Here is a 25254-nt window from a genome sequence, read left to right as displayed (position 1 = left end):
CCCTAACATTTTATTGCTGAGCTTGATGTTATATTGTATGGAATATCCCTGTTTTCAGCTGGGGTCAGCTGTCCTGACTGTGTCTCCTCCCAAATTCTTGTGCAACCCCAGCCTATTCACTGGTGGGTCAGTGTGAGAAACAGAGAAAACCTTGATGTTGTGCAAGCACTGCTCAGCAATAGCTAAAACACTGGTCTGTTACAAACGGTGATTTCGTCACAAATCTAAGACATAACACCATATGGGCGGGTACAAAGAAAGCTAGACCCGTTACATCCCAGCCAGACCCAGGACGCGGTGTTTGAAGTTCCTGACTAAGATCCATCTCCTCCTGATACCAGATTAACAGCCAACAAAGAACAGTAAAAGATCATACCCCGAGATCTGGCAGCGTGCAGAGGACTTTGGAGAGAAATCTGAAGGACGTGGTGTTCCAGGTTCCTCCGGGAAACAGGTTCAACCGTGGGGCATCGGAGGCATTTGCAAGTCACAGCACACCCTGAGCCCATACCCCATGGACGTGATAACAGGCGTTTGCCGGAGGCTGCCTTCCGCACGAACGGCTTCATTCTGGTACTACCAGTCGTGCAAACAGAGTGACAGCCGCTCACTCATCCACAAAATAACTCTCTTGTCACAAGGCACCCAGCAGTTGGGCCCGCTTTGAATAAACACTTTGTGATTCTTCATGCTCCCCTACGCAGCCAGCTCCAGCTTCCCGCCCCACCTCCTCGGCGCCTGCTGTGAGCACGGCTGGGGCAGTGACACTCAGATGGCTGGAGGTTTCTCAACACCTCCCCAGTGCCCCTGAGTTGCTGCATCACTCCTGGGTCCCCTCCCATCCTAACAAAGCCCTCTGCTCCGTACAGCATCGCTTTTACCTTGAGTCTCTGGCCAAAAGTTGCAAAACAAGGCAAATCACTGGCCCAGCACACTGTGTTTCAGGGGTTGTCTGTAAACTCATGTCATAGTTGACAGATCACTTCCTATTGTTCCCTTGGCCCTTTCCCATGATTCTGTTCAGACCAAGGTTGCTCCCAAAATTTTTGCTTGAGGTGACCCTCTTCAGTGGAAATGCTCACTTTCCTATCTTTTACCCAAATTCTTATGCATTCCAGACTGAAGCAATGCTTTTCACAACGGTGATGAAAAAATTCCTTCTCATTTGTGTCCAAGGCACACGTCCATTCAAATTATCTCCCACTGTGAACAAAGGAAAGAGGACAAAGAGCAAAGCTTTCTTCTCCCAATTCCAAAGGAATTTCAGGTGGCTCACAACTGGTTGTCTCAATTTTCAAGAGTTTCTCCTCTTCATATGCAACCCTACAGAGTTCCTCTAGGATCTCACAGAGTTGCTGCAGAGCTGAATTTATGCTCCTGTGTCTGCAATAAGTGCTTAAGTCATTGTACCATGCTTCCCCCACCATGTCTCTAATTTGGAGGCACATGGGTTAACTCTGGATTTGCTTATACTGTGATTAATGTCTACAGACTTAGTGTTAAGACATAAAAATTCAAAAGCCTTGAGGAAGAGGAACTTTTACTTTCCAACAGTGTCTTGAAGCCCACCCTTCCCAGCAGAGGAACCAAATGCAGTGTTCCGCTCTGTAGCCACACGCTAAATCATTTAGTGGTCTGGGCTGTGGGAACAAAGTGAATTGCGTATTAAAGAGCTCTTGAAGCAGTGAGTCATGATGAGACATGGAGAAAGCAACCAGTTGTGAATACAGAAAGCGTTAGCAAGCACAAAGACACCTCTCAGAAAAGGACACGGGAGGCAGACACTTCGAACACAGATCCTCGGAAATACCCGATCAGAGGATGTTTTGTGATGCCGCAGGATGTTGTAAGCTCAGTTGCTGCCAGCTGGTTCTTTTTGCAAGCCCAAATAACCACCAGGAGTGGTGCACACCGATGTTAGAACAGCAAAGAAGTATGATCTGCCCAGAGGTGGTCAAGCTGGTGCTCCTGAAGCACATGGGCAGTTCAAGCATGACTTAGAAAAGCCACTCATGATCAGCAGCGTGGGCTGTCACGGGACTGCCAGAGAAGCCAACAGAGGGATTTCCATGGCAATGAAATGCTCAAAGAGTAAAAACGGCAACGGAGCAAAATCCTTCGCACAGAAAAGGTGTTTCTTCAAGGTCAGCAAGCACAACTGCTATGCAAAGTGTGGGCACTGCTCAGTGCACATCCATCACGCCTGAGCGTTCCCACACTGCAGAGAAAGATGTGGTTGTATTTCTGGGTTAGGCACGTCAAGAACTGCCAACCTGCATCCTGTATTCATCCCAAAGCCAGGCTCTCCTCCAGACCATAATCCATCTGCTTAAAGCATCTCTTCAGCCTAACACCAGCAGTGTTCAGCAGTTGTTGAACAAGTCAAGTAGTTCAATACTGTCAGTAGTGTTTTTGGTCCCAGAGCTATGTTCACTTTAGTTACCAATACTGATTAATCACTACCACAATTGGTGCATCCCAAGAGACAACCCTGGCTTTTAATTATTGTCATGCTTACAGAAGGGTAAACAGAGTCCTTAGCCTGAAAAATGGCTTGTCCAGGAAGCCACTTGGGAAATTACTGGGAAATGTGGGAATGGGTGCAGATCCACTGCAGCCTTCAGTCTCCAGCTCTAATCTACTTTAGCATCAACAAAAGACGCAAAGACCTAACCAATGAACAGATGCTTTTTCACTCATCGCCTGGTAGGTGCACAAAAACACGGGGAGAAATAAGCTCCCTGACATTTTGCTTGCACTGAAGTTAGACCGCTAACGACACATACACAAAGTCAAAACACCTCATGCAGTGCATACTGCATACTGGATGCCAACGGTTTCAGTCACAGCCGTGTGTGCCATCTGCCTTCTCCTCAGAGGGACAGAGGTTCCCGGGATGCTGAAGGGAACAGAAGACAAGTCTATGCTTTTCATTGTGTCTTACCCCTGTGAGGAAGCACAGGCTGGAAAAGGAGAAAATGGGAAATCTCAGTCCCTTTAAAAAGATCGCACTGGGAACTGTTTTGTCCTCAGATCACCCATGTCGTATCTATTGAGGAGGAGCTGGGTGAGAAAGGTCTAGGATCATGGCCCTGAATAAAGATTGGATTTCTACAACTGGTAGTTTTCTGTGACCTTGGACTGATGCTCTTCCAACCCTCCTTCTCTGAGGTGGAGCTATACAGCTCACTCACTTGAGTCCTCCCCACATCTGCAACCAGCTCGTGCTGCCAAAGTTGCCCAAACACCATCATCTTCAAAACTTCCATCTCTCTGCTCAAACTTGCACGTAAACAGACAGCTAGGATGGGGAAAGCGGGGAAACGCGCGTACAGAGCCTTCTTAATTTCTGCAGCACTATGCCAAAACTGTTGTGGTATATTGGCTTTTAAACTGCTGCCTTCAGTGCTCCCAGGAGGTGCTTCGGTTCTCAGCTCCTTAGCACAATGTGCAAGCAAGGCCTGACTACCTCTCCTCTGCCTCCTTGAGTACCCATATCCTCATATTTTTTTCCTCTGAATCCTGTTATGGATGTTTCCCTGGGTGTCTAAGCATTTCCATAGCCTGCTTCTCTTCTGCTATTTGCTGCTAAAGGTGTAGTGCTAAGAACAAAATCTGTATGCTGAGAACAAAATCTGTATTTTGGTGCACCGCTTGGCATCACCGTGCTCCATGCAGCAGCCTCTTGTTTTAAGAAGGGAACAAAGGGAGACCTGGTGAACTACAGGCCAGTCAGTCTCACCTCTGTGCCCAGCAGGACGATGGAGCAGATCCTCCTGGACACTATGCTAAGGCACATGGAAAATAAGGAGGTGACTGGTGACAGCCAGCATGGCTTCACTAAGGGCACATCATGCCTGACAAATTTGGTGGCTTTCTCCAAGGGGTTTACAGCATTGGTGCATAAGGGAAGAGCGACTGACATCATCTACCTGGTCTTGTGCAAAGCATTCGACACTGTCCCGCACAACATCCTTGTCTCTAAATTGGAGAGACATGGATTGGATGGATGGTCTGGTCAGTGGATATGGAATTGGCTGGATGGTCGCATTCGAAGACTTGTGGTCAATAGCTCAGTGCCCAAGTAGAGACAAGTGACAGGTAGCTTTAAACTGAAAGAGGGTAGATTTAGATTAGATATAAGGAAGAAATTCATCGCTGTGAGGGTGGTGAGACACTGGAACTGGTTGCCCAGAGAATTTGTGGATGCCCCATGCCTGGAAGTGTTCAACACCAGGTTGGACGAGGCTTTGAGCAACCTGGTCTAGTGGAAGGTGTCCCTGTCCATGGCAAGGTGGTTGGAACTAGATGATCTTTAAGGTCCCGTGCAACCCAAACCATTCTAGGTTTCCATGATTCTATGTTGGCCAGCTTTGCTCATTGAGCAAAGGATATTGAAAGAAACATATTTCTTTTGGCCAGACTGCTTGATGTTCTCCATGAAGCTGACTGGACGTGAGGAAGAGGTATCTGGAAAGAGGGAAGGGGCAATAAGAAATGAGGTGCAAATTAAGACAAAAAGTGAACATCCCAAACTATAGCCTGAAGCATAAAAGTTGACGTAGTTCAGTTTGGAAACTTTTCACTTCGGTGATCTAAACCCACACATGCAGAATATAATAACATAAGAAACATAGTACACCAATGTTGTAAAGCTTAAAAAAACCCTGGGTCATGTTGAAATGTTAATGACAAAGCTGATATATCGCATTTTGATTTTGTATGACCCCAACACATTCCCATCAAATCCGTAATCAAAAGTGGTGTGCTTTCTCAAAACACAAACACCTCTGAAACAAAATACAGCATCAACGTGTTTTCATCAGCCCTACTTACAGCATAGAAATATTAAACAAACGTATCCTTTCTCACCCTAAATATTGAACAGTGTATGTAGTACCAAAGAAAAAATCACCTTAATGAATTTTTTTATGTTTTAAACAAGGAGGGAAAAGTATCTTTCTTGTTTATTATTTTGCAGCTACATAGTTGTCTTAATTTGCAGAGCCAAGGCTTCCATGTAGCACAGTGAACCACTTGCATTATCTCACTTTACAAGTAGGGAAACTGAGGCACAAGGAACAAACTTTCTTTTCCCAAGGCCATTGAGTAAATGAGCAGCAGAAAGGATCAAAACCCATAGCAGCAGCAGTGCCCTGCTGTAACCACTGAGTAGCATCGCCTTCATTTAACACCGACCATTACCAGTTTGCAAATGCTACTGGTGAAAAAGACCTACTGAGTCCTTTTGCAGCTCCCTGTAAGTGCAAGCTTTTTCCATGCCATGTGCTGTAGACAAGAGTGCTTTATACAATTCCTACATTAAAATAATTCAAGCAGGAGGACATCTCTCATTTCCTCTGGGGGGAATAATCCTGTAGCTGAATAGATCGCAGCATTAGGAAATATTTCTTGATGTCCAGCCCCCTGCCACAGCTTCTAGTATCTGTTGATATATTACTAATAGAAAGGAAAATAAATATAGGTATTAAAGCCAGCAGACACTGTCTACTACTAATAGCTGCTAAAGTAATATATTCCCCTTGTTTTTAGCTTTTATTAGTCTTTTTGCAAAGGGTTACAAGACCCTTATGCATCCATTAGCCAGTCAGCCATAGGAAATTAATGTGGAGCAATTTTCATAAGCATTACTCAGAACTAATAATAATTAAGCATTATTTTCTGCTCAAATAACACAGAAAATAAAGCCTGACTTTTATGCCAAGATGGGTTTGCATTAGCTTAAGGTAGATGAATTAATTCTCATTTACAAGGTTTCTCCACCAGCTAGCCAGAAAATATCAAGGTAATTAAAACCAATTTGTGAGGTTCTCTCCCATTGCACATTCACTGAGTTTTGCCATTGCTGCAAATTACAGGTGCTTTTATGTTGTTGCAAAGGTGGGATATGAAGGAGACCTTGCTGCTTGCCTCCTTCCCATCACTTCTAGGAAAAGCAACCTCTTGTGAAGACTGAAATGCATTTTGCAATCCGCTTTGTTGCTGGAGAAGCAATGAAGGACCACGTGTTGCATGGAAGACCAGCTCAGTCCCAGCTCAAGGCTGGGATGTGGACCTCTCAGCAACGCTTGTAAAAGGCCTCTAACAGAGAAAAAAAATGCTGTTTGCTTTTGGTTTGCTATTACTTGCCAGGTATTAATTTTGGCTAATAACAAAGCCAAGGGACTTCTGTAGACAGCATTTTATGGATACTGCTCAGAAACAGTTCTCTTCAGCCAGCCAGTTTTTCTTCTGCTGCCTTTAACAACCAAAACCCAACATTTGCAATCCAGGTAAATAAGACTGATGAGCTACATGATGCTACACCTTCCAACACTGCCCAAAAGATCTCTTGATCTTTTTCTAGCTTAAGGAGACACAGAATTTGATGCGTAGTCATGTCCCAGCAGCTTGGCATGTCACCTGAGCAGCTACTGTGGTCTCTGAAGATGCTCTTAGCTTGGGCCAGCTGCAAGATAGAAGATACATTAGTTCATCTAATAACTAGCTGTAAGATACATGAACCCAGAGCTATCCTACCAACAGCTAAGATAATACGCAACTGAATAAGCTAAAACCTTTCTGAGGGTTTCAGCTTTCCAAGGGGAGCAGCTCCTTCAGATGCCACACCTTGACTTTGCATGTGAGCTTAGCAAATAACTGGGCTTGATGTGACCCACCAGTGTGGAAAATCTGTGTTTTTCAGAGGATTATGGCTTTTCTTGTCTGTGTCCTGGCTCTCTCATTTAATCTCTCTGGCCTCTCCATCACTCCCCTGTCTCACTGTGGTATCTCATTTTGGTGCCTGTGTGCACGTTAGTGAGAAGGAGCAGGTTGACCTGAGACACAACTATATAAAGAAGAACAAGATGGTAGTTCTGACTTTTATTATGTTTTGAAAAATCTTCTCTAGAATAATCCAAATGCTATCAAAGAGATAAATAAAAGGAGAGAATACTCAAGAAACACCAGCTGTGTCTCAGCCCTGGAAGGAACTACCCCGGCATTTGCAATGTTATCCACACCTTCAATGAAGAAAGGTTTCCCCCTTACGGCTGTCTCAGTCTCGATCCAGTCACGGTAGCTGTAAACAGACATCAAGATCTCATGGTTCGGCTTTTCTGCACAATCTTCTCCCCAGCTGACGATGCCAACCTGAAACCACTTCATGGTGTTCCAGTAGCTGCAAACCAGAGGTCCACCACTGTCCACCTGCGGCGTAAGGAGGATGTTATAGCAGGATCAAACCTCAGGTCCCTCATAGCAGCTGCATCCCACAGGCTGATGGGGAAAATCAACTCTATACCAATTGGATTTGGGGGATTTGAGGGAACAAGGAAATTTTGGACTCAAAATTCCACAGCTCAGCCCTGAGATCCCTGCAGAATAAACAGATACAGAGGTAAGAAGAGGAGAGCGGTCCCAAGCTCTGGCTCAGTGCAATGCCCTGTCCTTCTCAGCCTTTTCTACATGCTCCCCTGGTCCCAGAAGGATACCTGAATCCTGTCACCAAGAGACAACATCCAGGAGTGAAAAGGGACATTTGCTGTGACTGCTCATTCAGTCCTTGACGACTCTGCGAAACTGGCGCAGCATAGGTGTTGGGTACCTGCCACTGTTAATTTGGGAGGCTAGCTCCAGGAACTGGACGAGAGTTGAACGCTAATCCTGACACACCCACACACAACCTTCACTCACCCAGTGCATGCAAGCCTTCAAACGCGCATTGCAGCCACCCTGCAAAGAGGAACGTCCTTCTGTTGGCTGATGTAGCTTGAACACCGAGGGCATGTCCAGTTGCCCGTGTGATCTCTGTGTGCAATCTCTGAACACAACTCGAGGGAGAAGAGAAACCAGCACAAAATCCACCCAACCAGGTACAACACTTTTCCGACAGTTATGTACATCTTAAGTGCTGCGCAGTCCCTGCTCTAAATAAGATAGTTTCCTTCCACAGTGGGTTTGAATCTTTTTTTCCACCCTATCTCCAGTATTTCAGGTGGCAAATAAGAAATTCAGTACAAACCCATTTCCTGAGACAGCCAGCTTTCCTGGGAAATGTCGTCCTTCCCTCTTTGTACGCTACTTTGAGAAATGTCTTTGTCATCAATGTATGAACCCCCTTCCGCCAGCAGCTACCCTGAGCTAACAGACGTTAATTAATGACTAAGGAAATGGCTGTAGTCCCCTGTGCAACTCATCAGCACCTGCTAAAGTTTGTGGCAGAATTCCTACTCACTTTATTACATGGAGGGTCCAGGTCTATAATATGTTTATCTTTTGTTTGTTGGTTTGTTTGGGGTTTTTTTATATGTTTATTTTTGGTTCAACATGCACACAGGAGGGAAAAATGAAGATAAGTATAGAGCAAATGTTGCTTCAGCATTCATAGAATCACAGAATCACAAAATCATTTAGGTTGGAAAGACCTTTAAGATCATCAAGTCCAACCACAAATTCACTTCTGTTTGCACTGACATGGTGTTACTGTAGCTACATGTCTGCCTCTCAGCCAGTGCTGCTGGACCTTCTTCAGACTCAGGATCTAAAGACACTTCCCGACCCTGTTTCAGCCAAGAATTTGCGTGAATCGCACAGGTGACCTTGCCGTGACCTTGGATCCATGCATTATCAGTGTCCTTGGCGATGGCATCCTGTTTGAATGAATGAACATCTCCTCGGCTCACGCACAATTAAATTACTGGGAATTTTACTGCTAATTCCCACAGGGCAAGAACAGGCCAAACATATTATCCTGGTAGCGAAAGGAAGGCGCTTCGAGCCTCCTACACAAGGATCATAAATGAAGTGGAGAGAGTGGGAGCCGTTCACGAGCCAGACCAGAGCAGAAGGAATTACGAAAAAAAAAAAAAAAAAAGAGGGGGGGGGGGGGGGGGGCCGGGGGGGGAGCCAGTGACGCAGCAGCGGCTGATGGTCCCTCATCGGAGATATGTCGGGATGCGTCGTGCCGGCTTTTCCTGGTACGGGGGATTTTTAGCACTGCACACCATCGGGGCAGATCGGTTTCCGTGTCCAATTTGGAGGCTGTTCACACTTGCACAGGACCTTTCTCCCGGGGTGCTTAAATACCAGTTAATTCCTGATACCTTGTGACGGTCCTTGGGGGGAAGACTCTTACCGTATTTCATAGCTGAGAAAACCACAGCAGAAAAAGGATGTGACTTGCACGAGGCAATGGCAGAGCCAGGAATCCCTATTTAAACTGTACATCACGTGGTTTTCCTTTCAAATCAGATCTGCTTTTCCCTCTTTGCCTCTTTAATCATGTTCATTTTGTTCTCTGCCCGGTCGGCGAGGAAAGGGAGAGCTGTCTGCGGGGCTTGGGGCACCGTCGGCTGTGGAAAGCGATTTAAAACCCGGGCAGAGAGGGAGTTAGGCAATGCTGTGAAAACCCAGGCAGCAGCTGCAAATCCATTTCGCTAATCCACAAGCCCTGAGACCCAAATCCTGCTTCAGATCCCTTTCCACATGGGCTGAGCTGGTCTGCTTCACGTGTGAAACTTCTAACACGCCATTTCTCTTAACTTCAGCTATTTAACTCGATTTTATCACAAAGTGGGCTAAATCATCCTCTCCGTGTGATAATCTCGCTCAATTATAGCAGTAGCCCAGATGAATCACTAGCCTGGTTTTCACAGGGCTAAAGACAGAGAAAATAAACTCAGTTCTTGGACACTTCTGAATATCCCTGTATCCACCTTAAGCTCTCAAAAATGTTGGCCCAAGGTTTTGCATCCTTGTGTAGGAGAGGGTGTGGGAGGACTGAGTTTTGAGCACTGGTACAATTATCTCAGCTCTGTGATGTTTCCAGTAACACTAATTTAATTAGCTCAGGTTAACGACTCTGAAGATCGAAGAACTTATTAAATGCTGCTTTCAGCCTCCTGTTTCCTGGTGGTGAAATACTTCTGGTCAGCAACACACACCAGATACCTGCTCTTGCTCTTCAGTCTGAGTGCCAAGTTTCTGGACAGCAAAAAACCTAAAAATAGCATCTTTGCTTCTGTTGCGTGTCTCTTGTCAACTAGATGTTTCTTTTCAAATAGGAGATGAGTGAAAAGCAACCACATCAAATCAGATCTGGTGCTGAATTCATGCCTTCCACAACTGCATGTTAATCCTCCCGTTAGGAGAGGTGACAGCAATGATGTATTTGTTGATAAATAGTTCTGGCTTGTATAAAGATTGTCATCGACTAACAAGGCGCTTTGTTCACTGAAGCTGATCAAAAGTTTCATCCTTTTCAGCATGGCCAAAGCCTTTTTGTGAACATCAGGAGCCTTTCTGCTGACTTTAGTGGGCTTTGGATCAAGAGCGTAATCTTTTTCCTTTCATATTTGTAGTTGTGTCTGCAACATGGTAATTGATCAGAACAAACACATTCAGCCACATAAATCTTCTTAAGTGGGAGAAGCTCTAGGGGAGGGAGAACAACCTATCTGATACTCATTAGGTGGATACACAACCCTTGCAAGTCATTGCTGGTTTCATTTTCATGTTGGTAAGCTCTGTGTAAATTGGAGACAATCAGCATGTGAGTAACACCACGGCCATTAGAGCTGCCCTGGCTGCAGGAAGGAAAGGCTTTTGCAAACAGATTATTTCTTCAGTCATTTCACTGTGAACAAGCTGTCTTTAGAGAAAGGTGGAAGGAAGGCAGCTATGGCCATTTTTAGCATGCAAGTATCGAAGATGAACCAGGCAACACAGGGCACCTGGAGTCCTTTCATGGGATCCCTTTGAGGTCTCAGGCAAGAGCCTTCAGCTACTCTGCCCCTCCTTCCCCTTGATGGAAAACGGGAGAACAAGACCGTGTTACTCCATCCACACAGATGTAAGCAGGGTCCGTTAGTAACTATGGTGGCACGAACTTAAAGGCAGTTACAATGCACCTGGCCAAAGACCCATGTGGCCCAGACTCTTGTCGCTGACAGTCATCTGTAGCAAGTGCTCAGGGAAGGAGAATGAGAAACTGCAAGTATTTACAGAGTTGTATTTACATCACCGTGGTTAATAGCCTTAGAGAGATCTTCATCCAGGAAGTTATCTAATTGCTTTTTGAATCCATTTATCCCTTAGGATAAATACCCACAACATCCTGGTCAGTGACTTCCATAGTTTAATTATCTGTTGGATGAAAAAACACTTCCTTCTCTTTGTTTTAAATCTGCTGCCTGGTATGGCCATCTGACACCCCCTCCTTTATGTGTTTTGAACAGCAGTGACAAGGGGAGAGCTCTTGACTGTCCCCTCCTTGCTGCTCATGACTTCAGAAATCTGTGTCATATCCCCATCAGACAATTCTTTTACAAGCCTCAGAGTCCTGCTCTGTTATTCCTCTTTCTGCCACAAGCCATTCCGTGTCCCTGTTCATCCTTCCTACTCTACTCTTCTCCTTTTCTGAAACTACTACTCCTTTCTCAGATGGGGTGGATGGGAATTGCACGCAACATGTAAGCTTCCAAGTCTAGTGCCCTGGCATAACAAGCATTTGCTTTGCTAGCTGTTCCTTTCCTAATAATTCATAACGCTCTCATTGCCTTTTTGATGTCCACAGAGAGTCGTGTTGATGTTTTTGAAGGACTATCCACAGTTACTCCAAGATCTTCTTACATGGCAATAGCTAATTTAGAGCCTATTATTGCATGTGTACAGGTGAAGTTGCTTCGCCCTATATTCATTACTTTTCCTTCATCAACAGTGAATTGCATCTGCTGTTTTAACTTCCGGTCACTCAGAATAATGAGATCCTGATGCACCTCTGCACAATCAGTTTTAATTTTGACCACTGAATGGCATTGGCCAGCTTGGTCATCTCAGCATTCACCCTCCTTGAACATCACAATTCCTTGCACAAATGCCAACACAACTCCCTTTGTGAGACCCTTCTCCCATCAAATCCTTCCTCCATGTTGCCTCCTGTTCAAACCAAAGCCCTTCTACTTCATGACAATTCAGTTTCTCCATGAGACTTTGGTGAGAAATCTCATTAAAAGAGTTTTGGAAATCTCAGCGTGTTATATCAGCTGGATCACCCTCTGCCACATGCTTGTCCTTCAAAGAATTTAAATCTGCCTGTGAGTCATGACTTCCCCTTAAAGCCGTGTTGACTCACTCTAATTGAATGAGAAACGGCTCCTGAGTCATCACATCCATTCCCCCACTGCGAGGGCAAGCACAAAGTAGGTTTTTGTGTTCAGCTGGATCCAGAGGTTTTGCTCCCCACAGCTTCACTCATCAGGCACACAAAGTAATGGTGGACCCACTTGCTGCAAACCAAACAGCTTCAGTTTGAGAGACCAAAAGCTACAACCCAGAGGAAAAAAGCAGAAGAGACATGCGACATCATCAACATCCCAGGTCCTTGCAATAGGAAGGAATGTTTTTGACAGATGAAAGAATTAAGTCACCACAGCCTGAATGTGTTCACTTGTCTGCCCATATCATAAAACGATCAAATGATGAAAGCCCTATAAAACCATGGGACACAGGCAAAGTGTTTTAATTCTTATGAGCTGCACCCTTCAGAAGCAAATTTAAGAGACTGCAAATGCAGAAACACCTTTCTACTGCTTTGTTCTGGGGCTTCCCAGGTTACCCTCCTACTTAAACCAGTCTGTCCCTTAGGGAAGAAACCCCACCTCGTCATGTTAGCAACAGCTCAGTGATTGAGAGTGGATCACTCTCTTCAATATTAAGGCAAGGTACAATAGCAAAGTAATTTTTTATAGTTAGTAAGAACTTTGAACTGAAATATCATCTTGCGGTTCAGTCCCCATCTTGCAGTCCATGCAGGACCATCTGTGCGTAAGAGTGCTAAACGAATGCAAAACTGACAAAAGCTATTGCATCCTTGTACTGGTGTTAACGTGGCTCTAAAACTGCAAAGGAAGACTTGAGAAACAGGATTTTTTTAAGAAAAAGTCTGCAAATGAAAATTGGGTCATATAGGTAAATTATCACAAAAGCAAGGAAAAGGTCACAAACCAGGGAAGCATGGTCAGTCCCTCAGGCTGTTCAAAATAGCTAAACGGAGGTGGATGGATGATGATCTGATTGCAGTCTATAGGGATGGAGAGTATCTGTTGGTCTCTCTGTCCATCTGATAGACCTGTTGGAGCAGGGATCAGAGGGCTGGAACACCTCTCCTATGTGGACAGGCTGAGAGAGTTGGGGACATTCAGCCTGGAGAAGAGAAGGCTCCAGGGAAACCTTATTGAAGCTTTCCAGTATATTATAAGCCCCCTCTAAGAAAGATGGGGATGGACTTTTTAGCAGGGCGTGTAGCGATAGGACAAGGGGTAACGATTTTAAATGAAAGGAGGGGAGATTTAGACTAGGCAGAAGGAAGAAATTTTTCCTAATGAGGGTGGTGAAGCCCTGGCCCAGGTTGCCCAGAGAGGTGGTTGATGCCCCATCCCTGGAAACAGCCCAGGTCAGGCTGGACGGGGCTCTGAGCAACCTGCTCTGGGTGAAGATGTCCCTGCTCACTGCAGGGCTGGGACTAAATGGCCTCTGACGGCCCCTTCCCACCCAAACCCTGCTGTGGGTCTGGGATTCTATGAAGAGAGGGTGCCAGGGGTGAGTTCAGGTCCAGACTGATCACCTCTCCTTGATGTTTCCAGTGCAAGTGTCAAGCTCCCATTGCAGTCACATCACTGGGACTGGGACATGGTTTGAGATGGGGCAGTGGGAAGCCAGGGGGATATCCTGTCATATCTAAAATAGCACTGGAGCCTTAGGTGCAGGCAACTGTCCTGCCTTGGAGCCATGTGTCTCCCTGTGAGCTGGACATCCTGGACTTGCTTTTACTTAACGGGGAGCAATAAGCACTTGCGCAGGGATTCATCTCATTTTAAAATAGATGGTTAAAATAGTCTCAATGAATTACATGTCAGAAATTTTTTTTTTCTCCCTGTTGATGAACAGATGATTCAGTTGATGCAGATGCCTATAGGGAAGACATTTGAATCTGGCTGGATAAATCCCACTCAGGGTTGTACAACAACTACTGCTACTGCTGTCGCTGTGAGGAGTGAGAGCATCCACGAGCAGGATTATCACAGAATCACAGAATCACAGAAACACTAGGTTGGAAAGGACCTTCAAGATCACCAAGTCCAACCATTAATCCAGCGCCACCATGTCCCCTAGACCATGTCCTGAAGCACCACATCCACACGTTTCTTGAACACTTCCAGAGATGGTGACTCCACCACCTCCCTGGGCAGCCTGTTCCAATGCCTGACCACCCTCTCAGTGAAGAAATTTTTCCTAATATCCAATCTAAACCTCCCCTGGCGCAACTTGAGGCCATTTCCTCTTGTCCTATTGCTAGTTACTTGGGAGAAGAGACCAACACCCACCTCACCACAACCCCCTTTCAGGCAGTTGTAGAGAGCGATAAGGTCTCCCCTCAGCCTCCTCTTCTCCAGACTGAACACCCCCAGTTCCCTCAGCCGCTCCTCATCAGACTTGTGCTCCAGACCCCTCCCCAGCTCCGTTGCCCTTCTCTGGACACGCTCCAGCACCTCAACGTCCTTCTTGTAGTGAGGGGCCCAACACTGAACACAGCATTTGAGGTGCGGCCTCACCAGTGCCGAGTGCAGGGGCACAATCACTTCCCTGCTCCTGCTGGCCACACTATTCCTGATACAGGCCAGGACGCTGTTGGCCTTCTTGGCCACCTGGGAACACTGCCGGCTCATGTTCAGCCGGCTGTCAACCAGAAAGCGCGTTATCCCAGCGCGTTTGCCCTTTCCAAATGGCTGACAGTATATGTGGGCCTGACATATTACAGGTGAAGGAAAGAGGTCCTTCTCTGCCTTTTTCACAGAACTAAAGAAACTAAAACCGTAGAACCCTAGATGCATCCTAGCATCATTTCAGACATTTATCAGAGATGGCCAAGACCACCTCCTGCTACAATCGGTAGAAGGGGGTAGATACCTTCAGCCCATGACTCAGATCAGCCCTACAGCCGGCGATGCTGTAGGGCACAGTGAAGCTGAGCTGGAACCATCCCACTGCTTGTTTATGGCCACACAAGGATTCCTTCCCCTGAAAGTCAGACTGGGGACTGGCTCCCCGCTTCACCTGCTGCTGACCTGAACTGTACACGGACTGTGACTTCCAGGTGAACACCCCTGTCCTAATCACCAGTCGCAGCGCTACCCCCACAGACCTCCTTTGCAGAGGCTCTCTGAACTATAATCGGGCCATTTACTGAGTTTTGTCTGGATAGGCAAGACACTGAAGAGGCATTTGCTTTGTGAGTGCCCTTATACTCGAATTATAGTTCAAGTTACCATTGCATCAAAGCCTAACAAACGATGATTAAGAAAGCAAGGAATTAGACATTAATTGTGGTTCATGGGATCGTGGAAGAAATGTAGCACACAAAAAAATAACACATAGGCCATCTCTAGTGTCTGTTCTTTAGCACTTGTACCCCATGAACATCCATTAATGCTAATGTTTATGACTAAATAGAACTATGAGGCAATTACAGATCCTGTTAGTGTTATTTCACAGTCAATCTATATATTTGTCTGCAGAACCTCTGGGGAATTGGTATACAATAGATTTTTCCTTTTAAGTGAATGGATTTTTTTTTAAGTACAAATACTCGGGAGCTCTGCTATTCAATCTCCTTGACTTATTATTGGAATATGGTCAGAGATCCACAAATTAGTCTTGTCTGGTACTACTATGAAGGCAGCTGGTGAAATGTCTGAACCTTTCTATCCATGTCCTGTTGCCACATGGGGGTATTAAGGCAGTGGTCAGTAGAATAGAATTTCTACATGACGTCTTGGTGAAGACTTCTGTGTGGATATAATTACTCATAGAAAACTGCTTGCTGCAACAGGGAAAACCTAGCACACAAATGGCACACAGTGCAAAGACCTAGGATGGTAACCGTTTGGATCTGGATCAGGATCATGGGGACTGAGAACCTTAGGTCTAGATGCAACTTGCCCAACTTAGCCTGGCTTTCGGCATGAACAAATGTATCCTGATTCTCAGAAAAGCTCAGAAAAAGTTAACATAAGGCTTTTATCTACTTCATGGCTAGATGGGTCATGTATCTGTGCAGTGCATGGTTTCCAAGTTTGCTGTGACCACTTCTCCACCAGCAAGCTCAGTGTCTCTAGGGCTTGTTCCCTGAGCAGGGGTCTCTGCCTTGCCTGTGCTGCTGCTCCTTCCTGGCCTCTAAGGGGTGCCAGGATCCAAAGTGAACCTGTCCCATCCCTGGAAACATCCCAGGTCAGGTTGGACGGAGCTCTGAGCAACCTGCTCTATTTGAAAATGTCCCTGCTCACTGCAGGGGGGTTGGACTAGATGGCCTTTGAAGTTCCCTTCCAACCCAAGCTATTCTATGATTCTGTGGTTCTGTTGTGGGTGGCTCCTGACCCATGCAAAAGCTTGAGCTGTGTCTGGAAATCATCCAGGAGACAGCTTGTTGGCATAGACAAAAACGGTGCCCAGGGCTGCTCTACCTCCTTGACAATGCTGACTTTGTAAGGGATTTAGGTATTTTGAAATCGGGCCTCATTCTCATTTGACACAAACCCCATAATCTTTACAGACAAGTGTAGCTCTACAGTGTGCCTTGCTACCTGCCCAGGGCAGGTGAATTGGGTGTCCAGTAGTCCGTGCATCAGAGCAATGGACCTGGCCTCCCAGTGCATTGCCAGGCAGCCTACTATGGGCAAGCCACCAGACTTCTGAACCAGCCTAGCAAGGCCAAAATGTGTCCTCCCCTACTTCAACCAGTGCTTCCCAGAAAACCACCCATCAGCAAAATGCTTCCCCTCCAGCAAATTAGAAAATTCTGATGAAAAGTCCTATCACCTGTTTCTCTCCTGAAGACCTCCACTAGCCTACAGTATTTCAGCTTGCAAGATGTTTCTGCCTAGACAAGCTTCCACTAAAAGTGGGCAGTTGCTGGGTTATGTGCATTATCACACATGCAATTGTTCTGTACTTCCAATTGTTTGGAAAGCTCACATTTCTAGTTCATGTCTCAGACAACTCTAACATTATTGTAGATCAAAATAGCACCCTCATCAGCTTTCTGAATACAGGAGATTCATTTTGCTGGGTACAAGTGCTCTTGCAGTTTCACCAGCATAATTCAGCCGCAGAACTTAAGGCTGGGCTGGGAAGTGCATTCTTTAATCATGTTAATGTTATCCTGTGGCAGTTTTCTTTTTTAAAGTTTTGATTGGATTTAATGGAGGTGAAAGTTACTAGATGAATGGTTTCAGAGACAGATGCTCTCTGGCTAATCAAAAAATGATTTTGCCAAACAAACTTCCCCTCCGCTGCCCAGCTATGGGCCCAGCTCACAATGGCTTCGCAGTCAGCGGTCCCTGTACCTGCTGCCTTTGCCTAAAGGGCAGGTGGTATCTCTCTGTCCTGGGTGTTTTAGTTCCCTCAATGAATGATTCCTACAGGATGAAGCTGTGCAGACACGTCTCTGCCCATCCATCCCCCTGCAAACATATGCACATGTCTAAGAAAACCCTTGCCCGGTGGAGGAGGGAGACCTTAGTCCTGAAGCAGAGGCTGCAGGAGAGCCCAGTCCTTACCAGGCTGTCGGAGGAGGGGTTGGGGGGTGGATGCTATGAAAAAAAAAAGGTGGTTTTTGGCTTTCAGACTTTGTTTGACATCAGGACAGCAATGCTGTGGGTGGAGCATGTTCTGAGGACACAAGTTCTGAGTGAGGTTTTCCCACATTTGGGTGTTTGTGTCAGCTCTCTCCCCTTAGCAGTCCTTGATATTAAATACCACTCGAATTCTTTCTAATTTAGCTTGAAAAGTCCGTCATCCTATATCACTAACTCACTGCAATAAGATCTGAGTAGTTCTGGCATAGACCAACCTGCCATGTTAGCAAAGTACATCTGGATCAGAGACAAGACCTCACCTGAGAAAGGTTTCTAATATTCACATTAAACACTCCTGGATTAAACTTCTCTGCCAATTATATTACTTTTACCCTCCTGGACAAACTTTCCTGTCCTCTTTCAGTATTTAACCTGGTGATAGAGTAGCGCTGCCTGGCCCAGGGACAAGGGGACACCAGGCAGGAGGGCACAGCCCATGCTGAGCTGAGCCCTCTCTGCAGGGATGCGAGACCTCTCCTCCGATCTCTCCCACCACTTCACAGCTTGGCCACAGCAGACACTGGATTTTTAAATTATTGTGAGATAAGAGTCCAAAACCTGGTGCCTGGAGCCATCCAAAACTCTCTCCTATCCAAATGGACTTGTTGGGAACCACCCTTTTCCCTTGCCCTCCTTTCAGCTCGCAGTTGCCCTTGCAGACCTCCTGTCTCTCTCGCTGAAGGGAGGGAATCAGGGCAGGGAGGAGAGTGTGAGGAGAGGCTCATCCACTCAACAAGGTGATTCATGTCCAGCACCACCACTGCTTTCCGACCCCAAGAGTCTTGCACCCCTGCTGCCTGGGTCAATATGCCTTTGCAGGTAGTTCCTTGGCACCTGGGCAACCTGCAGAGAAGCTTTAGCAACCCCAGCAGGGATCAATGTTCATTCCTCAAGTCAAGGTGCTTCTCCTCCAATGTCTCTGTGCCCCTATAGGCAGCGTGGCCATCCGGGAGCCCGTCTACTTTACCTGGCAGGTGCCTCTTTCTCCTCTCTCCAGCTCAGCACACAGCACGTTCTCCACTAGCTGCGGGATCCGCTCCAAGCACTGCTCCCTGCTGATGAGCTTCATCCGTGCTTTCTGCAGCACGTGGGATGCTGGCACCCCAACTGCTAACCAGCAAGTGAGAAAAGAACGATTAACAAACCCTGCGGAACGGCACAGACTTGTAAGGGTGGAACCACAGCGGGAGAGTAGCCCTTGGGACTGCTCCCAGCTGAATTTGTAAAGCATCTCAGGGCAAGAGAGTCTCAGGGCACGACTGTGTGGTCTTGGGGTCATGGGGACTTACAGGGGTTGTCCAAATGTTGGCAAAGCTAAGTGTGTGCTTTTGACTTTATGCCAGCCTAGGAGGTGGGTAGGTAGGTGAGAGGGGGGAGGTGCTAACAGGCAAAGCTGAAATCCTGGGGAGTGGAGGCTTGCTAAATAGGATTTTATAAAATCCTTATTCTTGTAGATGAACACTGGTACAGCTGGAAGATCCCCAAAGGGATGGCTTATCCTGGTGGTCTTGATGATCACCTGAGACAAGTGGCACTGCACTGCTTGGGTTTCTCACTCATGTTGCTGGGGAACTGTTTGAGGGATTCTTCATAGGGTCCTGTGAGAGCCCTGCAGAGGAAAGTCCACTGAACTTTCCCCAGCCCAGATGATCCTGTTATCCCCATGCTTTCACAGGGGGCTGCAAGGCTGTGCCTCACCTAGGGGACCAGCTATATATTTCAGAAAGTGGCTTTCAGGATGGCAGTACACAATGTAAATAACTTCTTCCCATAAGATGGAAAAACAGAAATTGCAGCGGGCACGACCAAGTGACAAAAAGACTGAAAATATGCAGGACTACTTGGAAAACCCACGCATTTCACCCACATTTCTCCTCAAAGTGAATCTGAGTCTGAAGGATAAAACTGACTCTTGAGGGATGTTGATGCTGGGGAGGAGACCTACGGGTTTTCAGAACCTTACTCCTTCCATATTTTACTGAGCTAAATGGTCTTGGTGCCTTTGGGAAGGAAGGTGGGACTTAAAGGTAAGAAACATTCAAGGTCAGGTTGAACAGCTCATTGCAGGGGGGTTGGACTAGGTGACCTTTAAAGGTCCTTTCCAAACCAAATCATTCTATGATTCTATGATTCTATGATCTAAAAAATATCAAGTCACTTTCCCAGCTAACATGGGGCCACTCCATGGAAGTGCCCACAGATTAAGAGGCATCTCCAAGGAGGTGGCTCCACGTGAGGTCTAATTGACTGCAGTTGAAGGCAAGACAGGCTAGTGCCACCTGAGGTGCCAGTTGAGAGATGTCCACGTACAAAATATTGACAGAGATGAGAAATGACACATTTTCCCCCGCCAAGGAACAACGCCTCATACTTTTTGGTATGGGCCGTATCACACCCATTCCTCTCACCAAACTCAACGTCTGCTGTTTTTCTTCTGAAATCTCCCAGGCAGAAGGGGTGTGTGCCAGGGATGAGCGTATTGACCTCCTACAGGGTACAATTTGGAGAGCAGAAGCAATGTCAACTGAGCCCACACAGCAGCATGAGACTGATCTCCAGAGCCACACCATGCATTTTGCAAAGACACCGGCTAAAGAGAAATGCTGCCAAGCTGCAGACTAACTCTGCAGCAGCCCCCTGCTTTTCTGTTTCTAAAAGCACATTACCTTGGTGAAATGGGAGAGTTTCACAACTATAACACAGTGTTGTGTTGCGTATTACTGTTACACGAGGCAAATGAAGCCTAAGAAGGAAAATGCAGAGGTTCAGAGAGGAGACAGTAACCCTACGGGGTGGAGTAGCAAGGATTAATTGGGACATTCACTTACTACATCCTAGGAAGGACTGCTAAAGCTCCAAGGCACCACCCTGCCCACTCTGTCCCCATGACCTCTTTCCATTAGCCGTTTAGCGACATTTGTCCAGGATAGACATTTTGGGTCACAATCAGTATTGGAGCTACTTTCATTAGGGCTTAAAGGAGAGCAATTAGCAACAGCAATCTGCCATTCTAAATGAATGAAGAAGAGGGGTAGCCAGTACCATTGAATCAATCTGGTTTGGCATTAAGCCAAAGACAACCCTACACCTCCATTTCCCTTATTCCAGACCACTTCAGACACAGCCTAACTTGCCCACCAGGGTGGAGCTCGTCTTTGGGTGCCAAAAAAGGCAAACAAGAAGTTGAGTTCCTGCAGAGCGAAGGTGGGCTCTAAGGCTTCAGCTTGAACGTGCACGCTCAGAGTACCAGGGACTTTGCTCTGTGAGTCAGTAGGTGACAGCTTCTTGCACTGAACACAGAACTGGTGGACATGCAGAGTGGAAGTTAACATGGGTAACTGCTCGTGGGAGAGAACATCTACTTTACATGGATAAAAAACGGCCTCCATTAGCAAAAACATCTCCTGGCAGCATCTCACCTGCAGCTGTGGTTCCCCACCCAGAAATCCAGCAGTGTTGCCACGTATTGATGTCATATATGAAGGGCAAGCAGATGGGGATTTTCTCATTGCTGAACTCGATGGGAGAGCTGAGCAGGATCAGAGCGATGTCATTTTGCATGCTCATTCTGTCAAAGTTTTTGTGGAGGATCAAGCTGTCCGGCTTATGTTCTTCCAGCGGGAGGTTGAGGTCAATTCCCCCCACCACAACAGTGAGATCTGGTGGCCTTAAAAACAAAAGAGAAGCAGTGTATACATAAGCAAACATGAAGGTTTTGTGTTATAAAGGTTGGTGCCTCCTGCCCCTCAGCAGGGTAGGGTGGTGCTCAGCAAATTGCAGAGGAAGTTTAGTTATAAGTATCACAGAAATCTACCCTCACTTCTAGGCAAAGCTAATTTTCAGGAGAGAGAGGTGCAGAGGCAGAACATGAACCCAACCAAGTTATAAAAAAACCCAAAATGATCAGAGGGATGGAACACCTCTCCTGTGAAGAAAGGCTGAGAGAATTGGGGTTATTCAACCTGTAGAAAGGGGAAGAGCATCTTTGGTCACAGGCTTGCCAAGCTGGTGAAGAGGGCTTTAAACTAAAGTTGCCAAGGGAGGGGAACCTCAATCCATCCCACGCCTACCAGTTTGATGCCAATGCCAGCAATAGATGCCCAGAGCCTGGAGAGGATCTCAGGTCAGCAGGAGAGCACCTGAAGAGCAACACAAAAGAATTCCAAAGGAATTCTTCAAGGCCTTTGACACAGTACCCCACAACATCCTGCTCTCCGAATTGGAGAAATAGGGATTTGATGGGTGGACTGTTGAGTGGATGAGGAATTGGTTGGATGGTCGCATTCAGAGGGTAGTGGTCAATGGCTCAATGTCCAGATGGAGACCAGTGACAAGTGGCGTTACTCAGGGGTCAGTATTGGGACCAGTGCTGTTTAACATCTTTGTTGGGGACATAGACAGTGGGATCGAGTGCACCCTCAGCAAGTTTGCCAACACCGAGCTGAGTGGTGTGGTCGACATGCCTGAGGGATGAGATGCCATCCAGAGGGACCTGGACAGGCTCAATGAACAGGCCCATGCGAACGTCATGAAGTTCAACAGGGTCAAGTGCCCCTGGGTCAGGGCAATCCCAAGCACAAACGCAGGCTGGGCAGAGAATGGATTGAGGACAGCCTTGCTGAGAATGACTTGGGGGTCCTGGTTGATTAGAAGCTTGCAAGACCCGGCAATGTGCGCTTGTAGCCCAGAAAGGCAACCATATCCTGGGCTGCATCCAAAGACGCATGGCCAGCAGGTTGAGGGAGGGGATTCCACCTGCTCTAGTTGAAGATGTCCCTGCTTATTGCAGGGGGGTTGGAGTAGATGACTTTTAAAGGTCCTTTCCAACCCAAACTATTCTATAACTCTATAAATAGCGCAGCTGCTAGCAAACAGATGGAGTGGGCTGGATCTTTGGGATCACTGTGCCCTGGGCTGGCTGCTCTGGACCATGCTGCCTCTGGCCAGCTGCTCCAGGTTCTGGTGCCACAGGTCATTTGTCACCAAGCAGTCTCTGCTCTCGCACCTGCCGAATTTTGGAGAGGGCTCACAGAGCGCTGGACTCTGCCCCTGGGCATTGTATGGGGTTGATTTATCGAGAAACTGCTGTTTAACATCAGACTATCCATGAAGTGAAGGTGTTTTCTATGTGAAAGCAAAGGTAATTTTGGGGTTAGAATAAGCTGGAATGGAATACATCCCTTTTTACAAGGTCCTGCAACATGCATAGATGCTTGGGGCCATCAGAACAGCACCATGGGCATTTATACAAGGCTGCTCAGACCATCCTTCAAAATATTCCCCTTCTGCACCTCCTGATTATGCAGATTTCTACACAGGTCTGTTGTAACACTATCTCTGATCAAAAATGGGCCTGTTTTCACCAAAGGAGACAATTCCTGTTTTCAGGGCTCTCTCTCTGGCTCAGTCACATATATGTTGCACTTGATCCCAGGAACATACATATCCTATACCTACAAGGAGCGATGTTATGAGCCCACTGTGCCCGGGCTGTCCTTGCTTCCCCCGAGTACTCACACGTCTTCTGCAAAGCAATGGGCCGCAGTTAAAATCCACAATGCGCTGATCATGGTGCCCCCGCAGATATGTTTCCCATTGCTCTGGATGCTCACATGCCACGGGAACTCCCCAGCCTTGGCGTATCTCCCCGCTGTGATCTTCTTGCCAGTCTCCAGAAAGGACTCATAAGATGGCCGGAGGCCACACTCTGGGTGCAAAATGAGACGCATTGCTCACGTACAGCAGTGTCACTGACTGTGCTACTCAGCTAGAGGGGCAGGACATCAGCTAAAGCACTCGTCTGTGATTATCCATGCTACTTGATCTCTACGAAAGCCCTTGGCATGACTGTAGCCTCCCCAAACCTGCACTCTGCCAAGCAATGCCCAAGCAGTTTGAGGGATAGCAGGGCCATAGACCGTTTCCCACAGGCAGGCTGGATAAAATCCTTGTTTAGGGACTGTATTAGTGGAAGAGTTCAGTATCGGGCTGTACTACAAGCCACACGTATATGCCATCGGGTACAAGGAGTAAGCCCAGGCCTGTTTCATTTACCAATACGTGTATATCCTGTAGGGCTGTGAGCAGTTCCACTCTGCTGGTCATTTCTGAACATAAAATGTTGAGAAGAAAAACCTGCATTGATGCTTCTGATCAGAGAAGTTAAACAAAAGAGGGTAAGGAGCAGCATTTCAATCCCAGTCTTGGACTAACACTCTTCAACAACATTCAGAGCAGTGATGCTTCTGCAGACACCTCAGGACATCTTCCCCAATCCATGTTCTCACCAAAGGCAGCGTCTCTCTGCCAGGGCAACCAGGATGTGACATCACACAATCCATTTGTTTCTGTTGACATTGCCTTCCTAAGATGATGAGGTGATTTCCAAGAGGCTTGGGATTTGCTTTAGCTATGATAGGGATAGGGCAGCAGTGAAATTCCTGTCTGTATCCTGGACTGACTTGCACAGGGTATTGCAACAGTGGACATCAGGAGTTGGGTGCTGTAGCCCTCTTTGGATCTTGAACCATGTTCTTCTCTCCGAAGGCCTTAGATGCTGGTCCTGCATCAGATATCGTCTTTGACTCTGAGAAGTGCTGAAGCCTATCAAACTCTGAATTAATTTTCTCTTCTCTCATTTAGACCTTGTCTATGTTTTTAGAAGAAAGAGGCAGCTCTGTGGTAGGGTAGATCTCAAACAGTGCCAAACCAAAAGTACAGTATCAAAGGTATTGAGGCAGCCACTTCCTTCTTCCCTGTGGGCAAGGGTGGCTTACAAGACCAAATCCAGCTTAAAACACTAATCCATGAGGCTGAATCATTAACATTTCATCTTTACTGATAATATACTGATACTTCAGTATCTTCAGCAGCAACTGCAAGGGTTTAAGGCCAAAACTCCACCCTACAGTTAACTCCATAATTAATTCTGTGGCGGCGTAATATTTTGGTGTGGGCCAATTTCAGCAACAATGGATCCATCTAAACTGACACATTATTTCCATCAGGACAGGACTTAGAAAAACCTCAGCCAGGTTCAGACTTGAGCCCGACTATATTAAGGACAGAATGGTACTTTCTCCAAAGACTTTCCAGCTAGTTTCAAAACAGTAACTATAGTGTGGAGTAGGAGGGGAGGGAGGGGAAGGAACAGAAGGAAACCAAGCCACATTTTATGAGCACCCAAATGATTCAGCATATGAAATGTCTTGCCTCGTATGTTGGAGCAAATGAGGAGTTATCCCACTGAAGTCTGAATTATGCAGAGGTTAAAAATGGATAGGATGAAAGTAAGACTTTATTTTCCTCTCTTCTTTTCTTTTCTGTCACCTCATGCCTAGGAAATTAGATGAAAGTGCTGGTTTCCTTGACAGTGAGCACTAGAACAACTCAGTGGCACAGCACGTGAAGGACAGGCCATCAGTTACCACAGCAACTGGAAATTCTGAGTGTGATGTGGGCATATTTTGGGGCATCTCCAGAAAGAGCCTAACATGGCAATGCTGCCAGAGGTAGCTCCCCTCAAGTTTGCCCCAGGTATAAATCTCCTAAAAGGACA

The 25254-nt window shown here is 46.5% G+C and overlaps 1 protein-coding gene across 1 annotated transcript; it reads right to left on the bottom strand.

The window, feature by feature from the left end:
• Positions 1-6909: 6909 nt before the first annotated feature.
• On the bottom strand, positions 6910-23904 carry LOC104623288 (serine protease 55-like; the record flags this gene model as incomplete). The annotated part of the gene is made up of 5 exons (XM_010290336.1): positions 6910-7212; positions 18664-18791; positions 21116-21363; positions 23214-23403; positions 23751-23904. Coding segments are annotated over 5 exons (1023 nt in total), but the record flags the coding sequence as incomplete, so codon positions are not given.
• Positions 23905-25254: the final 1350 nt, after the last annotated feature.

Source organism: Phaethon lepturus, unplaced genomic scaffold, assembly GCF_000687285.1.
Source record: "Phaethon lepturus isolate BGI_N335 unplaced genomic scaffold, ASM68728v1 scaffold5427, whole genome shotgun sequence".
NCBI classification, from domain to species: Eukaryota; Metazoa; Chordata; class Aves; order Phaethontiformes; family Phaethontidae; genus Phaethon; species Phaethon lepturus.
This window is presented reverse-complemented; position numbering and strand designations above follow the sequence as displayed.